This window comes from Poromitra crassiceps (genome assembly GCF_964638095.1).
Source record: "Poromitra crassiceps genome assembly, chromosome: 4".
In the NCBI taxonomy this organism is placed as follows: Eukaryota; Metazoa; Chordata; class Actinopteri; order Beryciformes; family Melamphaidae; genus Poromitra; species Poromitra crassiceps.
In genome coordinates this window covers 22,770,343-22,785,342 of record NC_139626.1, presented here as the reverse complement: position 1 = coordinate 22,785,342, position 15,000 = coordinate 22,770,343, and the positions used below count along the sequence as shown (strand labels likewise).

At 46.0% G+C, this 15,000-nt stretch overlaps 1 protein-coding gene across 1 annotated transcript in view; it reads left to right on the top strand.

Annotated features, from left to right (window-relative positions):
- Nucleotides 1–15,000, top strand: part of psme4b (proteasome activator subunit 4b) — a gene marked incomplete at both ends in the record, with an annotated part of 45,196 nt that overhangs the window by 20,299 nt on the left and 9,897 nt on the right. Inside the window, 19 exons of the mRNA XM_083635825.1 lie at nucleotides 620–777; nucleotides 977–1,072; nucleotides 1,277–1,332; nucleotides 3,808–3,864; nucleotides 3,963–4,018; nucleotides 4,226–4,324; nucleotides 4,416–4,478; nucleotides 4,640–4,735; nucleotides 4,810–4,941; nucleotides 6,203–6,412; nucleotides 6,706–6,842; nucleotides 7,018–7,071; nucleotides 7,904–8,033; nucleotides 8,343–8,424; nucleotides 8,943–9,096; nucleotides 10,377–10,443; nucleotides 10,698–10,823; nucleotides 12,152–12,304; nucleotides 12,445–12,549. Coding sequence (XP_083491951.1) covers nucleotides 620–777; nucleotides 977–1,072; nucleotides 1,277–1,332; nucleotides 3,808–3,864; nucleotides 3,963–4,018; nucleotides 4,226–4,324; nucleotides 4,416–4,478; nucleotides 4,640–4,735; nucleotides 4,810–4,941; nucleotides 6,203–6,412; nucleotides 6,706–6,842; nucleotides 7,018–7,071; nucleotides 7,904–8,033; nucleotides 8,343–8,424; nucleotides 8,943–9,096; nucleotides 10,377–10,443; nucleotides 10,698–10,823; nucleotides 12,152–12,304; nucleotides 12,445–12,549 — 2,031 coding nt within the window. The remainder of the gene's footprint in view (nucleotides 1–619; nucleotides 778–976; nucleotides 1,073–1,276; nucleotides 1,333–3,807; nucleotides 3,865–3,962; nucleotides 4,019–4,225; nucleotides 4,325–4,415; nucleotides 4,479–4,639; nucleotides 4,736–4,809; nucleotides 4,942–6,202; nucleotides 6,413–6,705; nucleotides 6,843–7,017; nucleotides 7,072–7,903; nucleotides 8,034–8,342; nucleotides 8,425–8,942; nucleotides 9,097–10,376; nucleotides 10,444–10,697; nucleotides 10,824–12,151; nucleotides 12,305–12,444; nucleotides 12,550–15,000) is intronic.

The window sequence follows — 15,000 nt, the reverse complement described above, 5'->3', positions numbered from 1 at the left end:
TTGAATTCATGCTTTGATGATAGATGGCTTTTTCGCACATTGGATTTAAAGGTGCTACGTGTAGCATTTAAACGTCAATAAATCATTAGCGGTACCACATTAATATTGAGACGTTAGTATAATTACCGCAAATAAACGCGCCCATCACTGAGATGAGTGGTAGCCTTGACTGGCCTCGACACTGCATTTTACATTGTGTGCCAAGGGATCGGATTTCATTGGCAATCTGTTGGTTTGCTATGATCCTTCTTGCAAAAATATTCTTGCATCTGTTTTTTTAAGAGAGAAATGTGGTCTTCAGAAGCACACACCAGGGACCTTCCAAATTGCTGTCTCTGCCAACATCTGAATTTAATTTAAAAGGAAGCTATAGGCATGGTAAACACATCACATTGCTATTTCCATAGCAAAAGGCAGACAATTAGCTGCAAAAGCATTTACTAAGAATCAAATAACAATATTCTATCTCTTTCTCTCTCTCTCTCTCTGTCCCTCTCTCTCTGTCTCTCTCCCTCCCCCTCTCTCTGTCTGTCTCTGTCTCTCCCCCTCTCTCTCTCTCTCTGTGTCTGTCTCCCTCTCTCTCCCCCCTCTCTCTTTGCCTCTGTCTCTCTCCCTCTAGGACTGGGGCAGAGCAGGAGATGTGGCGGCATTGGGGTTGTGTTGGCACGTGCCCAGTCGGGAGGAGGAGACCTTTGTTTTCCAGCTGTTGTCCCGCCTCCTGCACCCCGAGCTCCAGCGAATGAAGGACCACGTCTCTGGAGATCAGCCAATGAGCAGGTGAGCTGAATTTCTCTCAATTTTACAATTTGGATGTAATCAGGGACACACACAAAAACAGAGGGAGACACGGGGTGGGAGAGTTGAACTTGAGGGTCATACATTTGTAACACAGACACACACACACACACGCACGCGCGCGCGCGCACACACACACTAGCAGCTGTGAAGGGGCTGTAATGTGTGGCATGGTCCACAGGGAGGAGCTGTTGCAGAGTCTAGCCATAGTGCAGCACTGCCTTCTTGGAGCTGGAAGCATGCTGCCCCCTCTGGATGGACCCCACGTATCTGACCTGTGAGTGATGCAGAGACACACACACACACACACACACGTACACACACACACACACGCACGCACGCACACACACACACACACACACACACACACACACACACACACGCACGCACACACGCACACACACACTCACAGAAACACACATTTTTGTGCTAGCATAAGCAGGCTTGTCACGTTTTGTTCTCCCATTTTGTTTCTTCTCAGTGTTTCCTCCATGGTGAATCTTGGGGAGATCAAGCTGCATATTGGTGTTGAATATGGTGAGAACACACACACAGTACGTTACGTTTCGCAAATGGCACTTCCTACTGCTATATATGCAAAAATGAATCTAAAATATCATGTTTCCGGAAGCTGCCGTCTTGCTTGTGTCATGTCTTTTGGGACCCGAGTATTCACAGTAGAGTCGGGCTGAGCCTCCTCCTCAGCCGTGCCACCGAGGTTTGAGATTGGCTTTGAGTCATAGCTGTCAATCAGCCCTTTTGATATCGTCAACTAACGTAGGGTGTGTTCGGAAACAGCACTCCGAGCGCACAGAGCGCACACTGGACCGCTCGTAAAATTGGGAGCGCCGTTGTAATGTACTGGACCTTCACGCTCTCATTTCAGTGTAGAGCGTCAGAGTGGATTTACGAACGCACCCTAACTAAAAACAAACATCAGAAAAATGAGCACTTGAACATATATCAGTGTGATAAGAACTACCTAAAATGATGGAAACCATCTTTGGGGGAAATGTATTTGACATGTACATTGATGTTTTGAGTTTGGCTTATGTCCCATCTGAGAGAGGAAGACAGGAGGGCCAGCAAGAGCTTGGTCCTCATCTCCACTCCTCAACCATACAGTCCAGTAGCCATTCTCTGCTTTCAGTAGGATTTTTGTCTTCTTGTTGATCGACCCTCTGACCACTCCTAAACTCCACACAGTCTTCCTTTTAACCTGAACCTCGTAGTATAACCTTCCTGAAGAGAAGAAGCCCTGCTTTCCTAAGACATAAGACATAATGAGCAAATCTCTCTAGGTTGTCTGGGAGATTCTTCCATACATCAGCATGATTTACTTGTTTCCCATCTTCAGACAGGATGAGAGAGAGATTTGCTGTATCAGGATCCAGAGTCACATCCACTGCATACTGCTGGACCCGCTTCAGCTCAGCCTCAGCAAGCAGCTTGTTCATCTTGCTTTGTTGGAGGAGGAGGTCTTCAGTGTGTGAGAGCTTCTTGACCCTGTCAGCAGTTCTCTCCCCAGCTCAGAGATCTCCTGTTCCAGCTCTTTGATGACGCCTTCAGCCTGTTTCTCTGTTGTTTTCTGCTCCTCTTCAATCGTCTCAATGAGGTCAGCTGGGCCTCTCTCCACAGACTGCTTCAGAGCAGTGGAGACCTGCACACTGTTTGCCTTGCTGAACTCTACTGAGTGTTTGATCTCCTGAATCTTCCGTTGTCTATCCTGGATCATCTGCCTGATTTCTTTCTGAATTTCAGCCTCTGTCTTACTACTCACAGGTCTGTCAAAAAAACATTACACATGGGACACCGACATGGGGCATTAACAAGCCAGTAGTCCTGAGTGATGCAGTTTTTGCAGAAGTTGTGTCCACCTGGTATGGTGACTAGATCAATGAACACATCCAGACAGATGGGACATCGAAACTGCTCTTCAGATAGGAGACAGCTGGCAGTAGCCATATCTAGACAATGAGACCAAAATGGAAAGTGTGAAATAACGAGTCGTCCCTTTTATAACCTTCGTCTTCTTCTTCTTCCTCCTCTTCTTCTTCTAATGGCTTTCCGGCAGACTGGATGCCTTGCGGCACATTGCTGCCTCTCACAGAATATTACACAAATTCCAGACTCGGTGGTCCGCCCCCTCCTCAATGTTCCTCCCCCGGCCGCCTTGCTCTCCTATTCGGACTCTGTGTTGCCGGACCTCTCGGCACTCGCAGCAGGGAAGGATTCATGCCATCACAATTTATGATCGATCAGTGATGTCACTCAAGCAACTGTGATGTCATCAGTGATGTCACTTGGCAATTGTGATGTCATCAGCGATGTCATAATTATTGTAGTAAGATATCTAAAGTGCTTGTTTTTATCCAGTAAAAGTATTTTTATAAGCATAGGTTTACTGCTTACATGTCATATGAGTGAATTGTATAGAAACAACTCACCAAAACTGACTATTGAGTTAAGAGAGAACCGACACACAGAGAACAGTGCTGCAGTCATATGATGCTGCAGTGGAATAATGGGTGGAACAAGCTTTAGCCTTCGGTTCTTATCAATTTAAGTTATTTGGCGCAAATGATGACGTGCGTTGGTTGATACAGTACATGTACGTTTTCATAGAACATCAATGTAGTACAGGTAGGAAAAACTTACTGGAGAGGGGCTTTAATCTTGTTAAAAAAATTAAAAGGGCATTTTAACATAGGGGTTGAATAGGGAATGACTTGCTTTTGGAGCCAGCCTCAAGTGGCTATTCGAGGAATTACAACTGTCAGTATCGCTTCCTCTGCCCAAGCCCAAACTTGCCGCCTGCTACTAACATGGAGGGGCCTATACTTTTGACCTATACTGTCTGGGACCAACCACAAGGGGGCAATTGAGTTGTTTGGGCTTCACATTTGGGGAGCTGTCGTGACGTCCATATCTTACACAGTCTATGGGGTGATGCTGCTGCTCATCCTGCATTCCGTATCCATACGGAGTGTCTGTGTGTCTCCTCCCCTCCAGATGATTCCAGGCAGAACTACAGAGAGTCCATCTGCCAAACCATGAGACTGCTGCTACGTGAGTGTGTCTAAGATTTTAACTTTGGCTCTTAACTCCTCACTCTGGAATGAGATGGTGAAGCAGAGTGAACCTGTATCCACTTTCCCCCCATCCAGATCGCATCCTGGAGCACTCGGAGGACGACACCAAGTCTCTGTTCGCCATCATTAAGGTGTGCACCCCTTAGTAGTTGTAGAATATGGTCATGCAGAATAAGGCATTAATAAGTGCTTTATAATGACTCATAAAATGTATGCTAATAAGCGGCTAGTGAATGGTGAATATGTGCACCTTAATATAAGGTGTTGCCAAGAAATGGTGTTATTCTGCCCTCCGGTAAGCCTGCAAAGCTCTCACAGCGGCCTCTGTCTGACTACAGATCATCAGTGACCTCATGTTTTTCCGAGGCACTCACAAGAAGGAGTTTGACTCCCGCTGGAAAAGCTTCACCCTTGTCAAGAAGTCCATGGAAAACAGGGTGAGTTGCGAAAAAGCGCACAAGGCTGCAGATTTGACTGGCGGCCGATGAGTCACTTGCAGGCCGGTGACGTTGTTTTCTCCCTTTGCAGCTTCATGGGAAAAAGCAGCACATCCGAGCGCTGCTCATCGACAGAGTTCTGCTCCAGCATGAGGTCGGCAGGCACAATAAACGCACCAGTGTTCATGTTCTGTGCACGTGGGGGTGACAGATGTAGCTGTAATCTCATGCATGAAATAAGGATACATGGCATGCATTTGTTATTCTCGATTTTTTTGTGTGTTTTTTTTATTTTATTTTTTATTTTGTTTTTAGATGAGAAAGCTGGTGGTTGAAGGCTGTGAATATAAAGTAGTCCATCAGGAGCTGCTTTGTGATCTGCTACTGCTGTCTACCAGCACTTATAGTCAGGTAAAACACACATTCATTCATGCATGCATTCATTCATGCATTCATTCCTTTAACCACATGAATCCACCCCGCAGGTACGTAGCAGGGCCCAGAATGTGCTGATGACTGCATTAGGAACCTACAGCTTCTCCTACAGAGACCTGACGGGCAGAATCCTACAGCTGCTCTCCCCACAACACACCACCTGCACACAGCAGCAGTTCAAGGTAGCAGAAACACATGCACTATACACGCACAAACACACACACACACACACACGCGCGCATGCACGCTCTCACACACACACGCAAATATATGATCAGGCATAAGTGTCTTGCATGATGTGTGATGACAACACACAACTCAAATACATGGGCGGGCGTCCGGGTAGTGCAGCGGTGGATTCCCTGCCTACCAACCCTACCAACACGAGGGTTGCAGGTTCGAGCCCCCGTGTTACCTCCAGGTTGGTCGGGGCATCCATAAAGGCACAATTGGCTGTGTCTGCGGATGAGAAGCCGGATTAAGGCTACGTGTCCTGGTAGCTGCACTAGTGGCTCCTCTGGTCAGTCGGGGCACCTGTTCGGAGGGAGGGGAACTGGGGGGAATAGCATGATCCTCCCACGTGCTACGTCGTGCCGGTGAAACTCTGCGCGGCCAGGTGAAAAGCAGCAGCACATGTATCAGAGGAAGCATGTGCTAGTCTACAACTCTCCCCAGATCGGCAAAGGGGGTGGAGCAACGCCCGGGACAGCAGGGGAAATTGGCCAAGTACAATTGGGGAGAAGAGTGAGAAGAGAGTGGTCAATCAGAAAAAAAATTGATAAAAAAATAATAATCCCAAACTCTTTCCCCTGTCTGGGCTTGCAACTGATGGCGGTCACTGTCCATGGTGCTGAAACTATAGTGTAGTCCATAACTGACCATTTGAACTCGCGTTACTTTTACTTACTGAAAAATATCATTACTGGTGACCTCATGCTGCAATCGTGTGCATAAATATACATTTCTAACCACTAAAACATCAGAGTTTTGAGCAATCCCGCCCTTCTGACAAATAACACATTACTATAGGGTTTCATGTGTCCTCATCTTGTGTGTGTGTTTGTTCAGGGTGCTCTGTACTGCCTCCTGGGTGTGTACAGTACTCATCTTGTGTGTGTGTTTGTTCAGGGTGCTCTGTACTGCCTGCTGGGTGTGTACAGTAGTGTGTATCTTGTGTGTGTGTTTGTTCAGGGTGCTCTGTACTGCCTGCTGGGTGTGTACAGTAGTGTGTATCTTGTGTGTGTGTTTGTTCAGGGTGCTCTGTACTGCCTGCTGGGTGTGTACAGTAGTGTGTATCTTGTGTGTGTGTTTGTTCAGGGTGCCCTGTACTGCCTGCTGGGTGTGTACAGTAGTGTGTATCTTGTGTGTGTGTTTGTTCAGGGTGCTCTGTACTGCCTGCTGTGTGTGTACAGTAGTGTGTATCTTGTGTGTGTGTTTGTTCAGGGTGCTCTGTACTGCCTGCTGGGTGTGTACAGTAGTGTGTGTCTGGCCAGTGCGAGGGACTGGGACTGTGTGGGGGAGGTGTGGCCTGCTTTGGTCCGTTGTGGCCTGTCGCCCTCCATGACCCTGGAAAAGGCCTCCATTGGCCGGCTGTTTGACGACATCACCGACAGGGTCCATCGGCAGCACGAGACTGTCGGCATCTACTTCACGGTGAGCGACTTGAACGTTCACACACACGGATGCCAACAATGGGCCTTTTTCACAGCTGACATGTTGTGTCTAAAAGGCAGGTGCAACCAAATCATTAATTAGGGCCCCAGCACTGGAACACCTAAATGGATTGGAAGTTGGAAATGCTACTTAATGTTTGGTTGCACCTGTGTTACTTCCTTCCTTTTAGACACAAAATGGCTGCTGTGAAAAAGGCCCATTCACCAGCTTGATTCGAATGCAATAGCTGTTTTATTCCTGTTGTATTTCGCTCCTCTTTTTAACGCTTGTAGGTATCTGAGAGATGTGCAGACATAGCCAGTCAAATTGCAGAGTCGCAAAACCCCGCCCCCTGTTTAGAGGCGCCCACAATAGAGGAGCTGAAGGAGGGGCTTCAGCGGCAGAGAATCAAAAACCTGGTTGCTGCGAGGTAAACATATAAATTCAATTATGATCATTCTTATCATTATCATTATCATACTATTAATAGTAATAGTAGCAGCAGTAGTAGCAGTGGTAGTAATAGCATTAACCACGCCACATTTTGCCATTGTGGTGTCTGTTAGCCTAGTTTGTGACCAGCTAAAGCTCCATTTTCTTCATAGGAAATATGAGAAGTTGGTCAACGACCTCTTGGATTGCCTTGAAGACGGAGACCTGTAAGTTTGTCTCTGCACCTGTATATAATGCAAATGTAATGTGAGGAAAAAATGCATGTAATACGTTGTATTATTGTATAAAGCAGCTATGCATTTAAAGTGACATAAGTAATCTATGATCTTTAGCGAGATCCATCAGTGACTAGTAGCATCTATTGTAACAGCATTGATAGAACCCATCTCCTCCGACGCAAGTCTCTGGCACAGCCCCCATCCAGTGATGATGGCCAGTAAATGACAAAAACAATAAAGTCACAGTTCACCATTACAGCAGAGACCCAACAGAAATGTCCAGTGAAGAGATAATATATCACAATAAATCCTGTCATAATAATACTGCTTAGTCATCTGCTTTTCTGGCTTGAGAGCGAGGCTTATTATAGTTGCAGCTGAAATGTCTTGTGAGGCTGGTGGCTCACTCACAGCACCGTCCTCCATCACTGAGCAGTTGAACATTTGAGTAGGGTGGGGGGAGGAGAGTGGGTGTGGGTGGGAGTAGGAGAGTGGGCGTGGGTGGGGGGAGGAGAGTGGGTGGGGGGAGGAGAGTGGGCGTGGGTGGGAGTAGGAGAGTGGGCGTGGGTGGGGGGAGGAGAGTGGGAGTGTTTTGAAATGCCAGTGGGCGGGGAGTTTTTGTTCCAAACAGATTAAGGTGAGGTTTGAAAGCCAGAAACCTCAGTATCTGGCAAAAAATAATCACTCAGCCATTAGTATTGTTACCACCCTATCAACCCCCTGCAGACATTAGTATGGGCATGTTTGTGCTATGGGGCACTCACTTATTACCCTTTAATAACAGCCAGATGACTGTGTGGGTGTGTGATGTCTGTTTCAGACCATGGAAGTTTGAGCACATGGCCACAGACCTGCTGTCTCTCCAGCTGAGGGAAGACCACCCTCTGCCCCCCGACGCCGTCCTCTACTTCACACAGAGCCTCACCCATGACTCTATCAGCATACGCAAGGTCTGTGGAGTAGCGTGTGGGAGGATCACGCTATTCCCCCCAGTTCCCCTCCCCTCCCACCCGAACAGGTGCCCTGACCGACGAGAGGAAGCATTAGGGCAGCGGCCAGGACTCATACCCCACCGGCTTCCCACCCGCAGACACGGCCAATTGTGTCTGTAGGAACGTCTGACCAAGTCGGAAGTAATGCTGCCGGGAATTGAACCCGGGTCTCCGCGGTGGTACAGTAGGCGAGTGCTTGTATCTCTACACTACCCAGACGCCCCTATAATAATTAATTATAATGATTATATCCTTGTTGTGTTTTAGGTGGCGATCTCAGCAGTGGCTGGCATCCTGAGACAACTGAAGAGACCAAAAAAGAAAGTGTCTGTAAAGCCATCAGATATCAGTGAGTATACACACATAAATACACACAACAAACAATTGTGTATCCAACTCTTCAGTTTATAGTTTTATTGTAGCAATAGATTTTAATACATTTAATTTGAGTTCTGGCACCAGGGCCTTCCCTGCCTCCACTTACTGGTACCAGTTGTAGTTCCAGGGTGGTTATAATTTGAATATATACACCATGATATATGGACTAATTGTCTGGTAATTTCCCTTTGAGTGAGCAAGAAGACCAGATGATACATCTTCATTGGCTCTCCATTAAAATAGAAATGGCCTAAAATTAAGAATCTTTCCGCTAGATAGAATCTTTTTCTAGTAATGGGGACATTTTCCAACAGTGAGGGGAGGGACATCACTGCTAAATCAATATAGAGGCCATACATTTATACATTCACTTCAAAATCAGTCTCAAACCATGTGTGTGTGTGTGTGTGTGTGTGTGTGTGTGTGTGTGTTTGTGTGTGTATGTCTTTGCGTGTGTGTGTGTGTGTGTATGTGTGTGTGTGTGTGTAGGTGGAGTAGCGGATCCAAAGGGTGTGTGTGTGGGGGATCACGAGGGGAATCGCTGGCTGCAGTATGACAGCAGCAATCTTCCGCTAAGCGAAGAACAGTGGAACGCCCAGCACTTTGTGGAGAAAACACACTGGGGCTACTACGCATGGCCAAGGTGAGACTTTCTGGCTGGCTAGCTAGCTAGCTAGCTAGCTACATTGTTTTCCATTCTGAATGAAAACATTCTGAAGGAAGTGTTTTTAACATGGGCGCTAACTATAACAATCGCATTGATATGTGCATTTATGTAACCGAGTGGATGTGAGGCCTCGTGAGTCCCGAATGGTAGCGAGGAGGTTGGTTAAACTCCTTTCCCAGTGTAAAGGTCTGTTAACCAGCTCTGTTGGCATTAAACTCCCTTCCCAGTGTAAAGGTCCGTTAACCAGCTCCGTTAGCGTGTGTGCTTTGGAAGCGGGAGGTCGGTGGATCGAATCCCGCTCCACCCCTGGCCGAGCCCTGAACATGGTTTGCTGCCAGTGCTGTCAACACAACGCAGGCTACATTTACATGCTCCCCTGTTTGTAATCAGAATCAAAGTTTCTGACATGAATCCAGCACTCTAACATGGACTTACGTTTTTAAAAGATGGACCTGCTGCGTCGGTTATTTCTTTACTGCTGTTCTTTCTGAGGAAGCAACAGTTTTATCAAAACATACAAATGTGTGGAAAAAAAGAGAAATACATTTTTTTTGCCCCCACAATGATTAGGTCTATTTGTAAGCGAAACTGGCCTGGAGAGGCGGAGTCAAGACTTCATATAAAACTGGCTGCATCAAGTCAGAGTACCTCTGAGTTAATAGCACATCCATACGAATCCTCCTGGGGATATATGGGGAAATATGGTAATGTCATTGACGTTAGCCTATGCTAACTGCGCGAGCATGTGCAGAAAGAGGCAAAAGAAAGTGATCGGAATAAGTGTTTACATGATGAAATGTTATCCATCGACCGGATTATGAAAGGGTTACACCACGCCTCTCAAACGGATTGAAATGTCCTTCAGATCGGTCAGTTTATTCTGATTGAGGCATTTATATGAGGCATTATTATTCGGATTAGGCTTCTTTTCTGAATACAAGTGGAGAAAAAGTCTGCATGTAAACACAACTAGTGACTGACTGGGTGCCTGGTTGGTTGTGGACTGACTTCCCGTTATGGCCTGGCTTAGAAAAGCCTGACTGACTGACTTATAGCCTACCGCCTGGCCTAGATAAAAGAATTGACGTACGGCTGGCTGGCTGTCTTGGTATGCGGATGGCTTGCTGACTAACTGACTTTTTAATCATTCATTTATCCTCACTACTTATTCGAAGACAGTATCTATCCATCCATATTTTTCGGTGGTGTTATCTATAAATCACAGCAGCCTCTTCTTTGTCTCCCTCTCCTTTCAGAGAACTGATGATCTATGCAGCTTCAGAAACGGCAAAAGACGACCTGCCAAATGAGGAGATGAGTGAGGTGCGTGCACGTGCCACAGATGCGCACACACACACACACGCACATGCACACACACACACACACACACACACACACACACACACACACACACACACACACACACACACACACACACACACACACACACGTACATACACAGACACTCAAGCATGCCTCAATATTTCTACTCTATTTCCATCACATTTGGTATATGTATGTGTGTTTCTGTGTGCGCACACACCCATTTACACCCATTTTCTGTTTGTGTCACACAGGGCGAAAATATCATCTTGGAATATTTCTCTGACCCAGAGTTCATTGAGCAGCTCATGGAGTTTCTCTCCCTCGAGGAGCGGAAGGGGAAAGATAGCTTCAGCCCCCGACGCTTCTGTCTCTTCAAGGTGCGAGTTGTAAACTCAGCCTCAATGAGGCTGTTTACCCTTGTTTTTAAAATGCGCCTTGGGCGATCGGATCACAAGTGGACAGCGATAAATACAAGCATTGTGATCCGATCACTCAAACCACATGCCGAGGGGGTCTGGGATGCATTTGAAAACATATCTTTTGTAAACACTTATGTGTCCTGATGAATGAAGTATTTATTTGTCCGTTAGGAAAATTGTTCTGTACATCATTGTCTGTGGTAAAAAGCAAGAACAAAACATCAACAACAAGACAACAAGCATTGGCGACACCACTATCACATCACAAGACAGAAAACATGAGAGGAGTAGGAGGTTGGGGGTATCAGAGCCTGTTAATTAGTCCAATAGATGTAGGGATGTAGCTGATGTGTCCTCAGGAGACATTGAAGGACCGCCTGTTTAAGTGACGTCCTCTTTGTTTGTGTCACTTCCATGCATCTAGGCGGAAATAGATATATATATACAGTATATAATACTATACAATACACATACTGTACTATAGGAAAAACTATAGAACATATTTTAAGCATGGGGATGGTAACTTTACGCCACAGTAGAAGGGGAAACTTAAAGATGCTGTAAGTGGTATAAATAAAAGTGTTAAATAGTTCTACATTCCGACAGCCATCACTGATATACAGTGTTTGGTCAGTAACATGGGTCCTCCGATCTTATTATACAGAAGAAGAAAAAAATCTGGTATCCTCCTGTTCCCACATTTATCCAATCAGCTAAGAGATAGGATTCCATAAATGTCTTTTCTCTGTTTACTCCAGAGCGGAAGGACTGGGAGACCCACGTTACTGACCAAATGCTCTATATCTGTGGTGGCTGTCAGAATGTAGAGCAATGTTTCTCTACATAGAAAAGTCAATGTAAGTGATATTTTAACAAACCAATATCACTTACAGCACCTTTAATTCTAATGCCGGGTGTAAACTGACGCACTTAGAGCTGTCCACTTGTGATCAGACCACCGAAGACACAGGTTAATACCAGGTCTAAATACTTGTGATTGGATCACCCAAGACACATGTTAATACCAGGTCTAAATAGGACCAATGAGCCTGGCGTACCCTTTACAAGAGCTGACACAACACACCACTGCTAGCCAAGGCTGCGTTGAACTCTAGTGTGCTGGAATTTGTGTCCTGGACTGTTGTGATCCATCGCTGTCTGTCAGGCTGCTGACAGTTTGCTTGCGTCAAACGAATGGCCGTAATCTGTCTTTGTTTGGTTGCAAAAGTGGCTCGGTTGGCTCCTCCTCGCCCGCACAAATGTGCATCTTCACGTTTGATTGACAGGGGCTGTTTCGTAACTATGGCGACGTGTTCCTGCCGTTACTATGGCCTCACTTGGAGCAGCTAGCCAGCGACTCCCATGAGAGCTCCCAGCGCTGCGTGTGTGAGATTACTGCAGGACTAATCAGAGGCAGCAAACACTGGAGTTTCAGCAAGGTACCGGAGTCACACAAACACACACACACACACACACACACACACACCCTGCACTGCTTTTTGATAAGAAAAGTCAATATTAATAAAAATTCTCATTATTGTCTGTGTGTGTGCACGCGTGTGTGCACGCGTGTGTGTAGGTGGAGAGGCTATGGCATCTTTTGTGTCCTTTGATCAGGACAGCGTTGGCCAACATCACAGTGGAAACGTACACAGACTGGGGCACCTGCATCGCTACCGCCTGTGTAAGTTCATTCATATGCATGCATACACACATGCCATACTTGTCAGGGCGTCCTATTGACTTGCGTTCATTCCCCAGGTGGCTGAAAGTCTCTCTGAGTATAAGTGGAATGTAGATGTCCCTAACCTTAGCATTCACCTCTACATACCTAAAGGTATACACACCCAGTTTTTGGGAGACTGTCCCGTTGATCACCTTACACCGTTAAGTGATGAGAACATAGATACATACAAAATGATCAAAGTGTCCCCAGAAGATTGTTTGCTTCTGTGCCGCATAGTAACACTTTAGCATACGCTGTGCTGAGTGATCGTAGGCCACTAGCATTACCTCAAAGGGGAACATTTTAGCATCTGTAAAGCTAAATGGTAAGAAAAACGTAATTGATATTAACCTTGCGTCAACGGGCTCTCTCTCAAAGAAGAAGAGCCTGGTTTCCATTACTGGCTTCTCGGTCTGCCTGTTTTAGACCGGCCCCAGATCCGGCAGATGTGTGCGTTACCGCGTTTCCCCCATAGAAGGATGGTTTGACAGTATATGGTGTTATCAGAATCAGAATCGGCTTTATTGGCCAAGTATGTAGACATACAAGGAATTTGACTCCGGCATACGTTGCTCTCAATGTACTTACAAGGGAAAACTAAAAGGTATGCATACAGTACAAGCTAGAAAAACAAACGAGGACAGTGATCAAAGGTACATAAAGCAAGTGAACTGCTATTTACATTATATACTGTACAATAAGTGTGATGTAGTGTGACCGTTATAAATATGTGTATAGGATAAATAATTATAGTAGTTGTATACCTATGTGCAGACGTATATGTATATGTAAACCACACTGGATTGTAAACAAGGCTATAAGTCAGATATTGCACAGTTGCTTATCGATCTATATGAGCAAAGCTTTGAGACAGTGATTGCACAGTTATTGAGTTATTGAGAGTGAGACAGTTTTGGGACAGTTATTACTGAACAGGTAAAGTGATTCAAGGTAAAGTGATTCAAGTGGACAGTGAAGTGTTGGAATGCAGTGATCAAGTGACTGGATTAAGTGTTCATCAGAGTGATGGCCTGTGGGCTAGGGGTGCTCCGATCCGACTAAGCCACGATCCGATCCGATTCCGATTCCTCGGGTCACGATTTCCGATTCCAGAATCGATTCTCGATTCCAACGCTTCTCGATTCCAGAATCTAGAATCGATTCTCAATTATGTAGTTTTATATTGCAATAACACACAAAGGTAAATCTAAGACAAAAAATGACAAATGTATTAATGCTGAACTTCAAATTCAACTTCTGAAGTATTACAGTCAGGGCCTAAATTCATTTTGCAAACCAGGGGGGAATTCCCCCTTATGTTCTTCAGATAAGATGGATTTATAGGCTGGGGGGGATCTGTAGACTTTGAGAAGGATTTATAGATTTTGGGGGGAATACATTAACCAGAGTTCTTAAGTGCAAGAGGTGGCGGCACCGTGGCAGTACAGTACACAAATGACATGAACATTTGGACACTTATTCAGCCGGTATCTTGCATGTTGCGTTCAGGTGCACTGTAATTTTTTTTTTTTTTTTTTTTTACAATACGAAGAAGAATCGATTCTTGGGAGTTTGGAATCGATCCAGGAATCGTGGCACTAAGAATCGCGATCCTTTCAAGAATCGATTTTTTGGAGCACCCCTTCTGTGGGCAGAAACTGTTCTTATGTCTGGTAGTTTTGATCTCTGTAGTCTACTGTATTAGTTCATTTTATTAAGCGGTGCAGGCGCTTCTACAAAGGACATGTGTGTCTGTCCGTCCGTCCGTAGCACGGGATGTGGACGGGATGTGGGTAGATGAACGAGATCTGTAGCCTTGCAGCCCAGGCCACTCCCCCGGCTCCCAGGTCAGCACAGAGAGACACAGGCGTAGAGATAGAGCGCGTCTCATCTCGAGGTCGACAGTGGTTCAAAAAGCCGGTGAAACACACACGTATGCACACACATGCGCGCGCACACGCATGCACACAAGCGTATGGAAATGAATGGAGTGAGTAGTATTCACTTCCTCGTTGGCGAGACTTTGGCACACTATGGAGAGAGTGGCTCAACACTGTCAGAGAGAGGGGAGAGGGGGGTGGAGTAGAAGGGTCAGACCTGCAAACCTGCACCGCTTACTTCAACACCAGGGTGTTATTTTTTGTGTGTGTATTAGCTACATAGCTAAGATACCTGTACGGGCGCTGTACGAGAAAGCGACCACTGCTCCTGGCCTGCCCCCCGGAGGAAAGGACAAGCCAGGATGGGTTAAATGCAGAGGACAAATTTCACCGGCTACCGTCATCAGCATGTGTGTGTTTGTGGCCGTCCGTGCATGTGTTGATGTGTAATCGTGTGACAATAAAGACGGGCTTGTCCGTCTGAAATCGTGAAATCGTGTTTGTACCTCGCATCACATGTTTTCAGAGC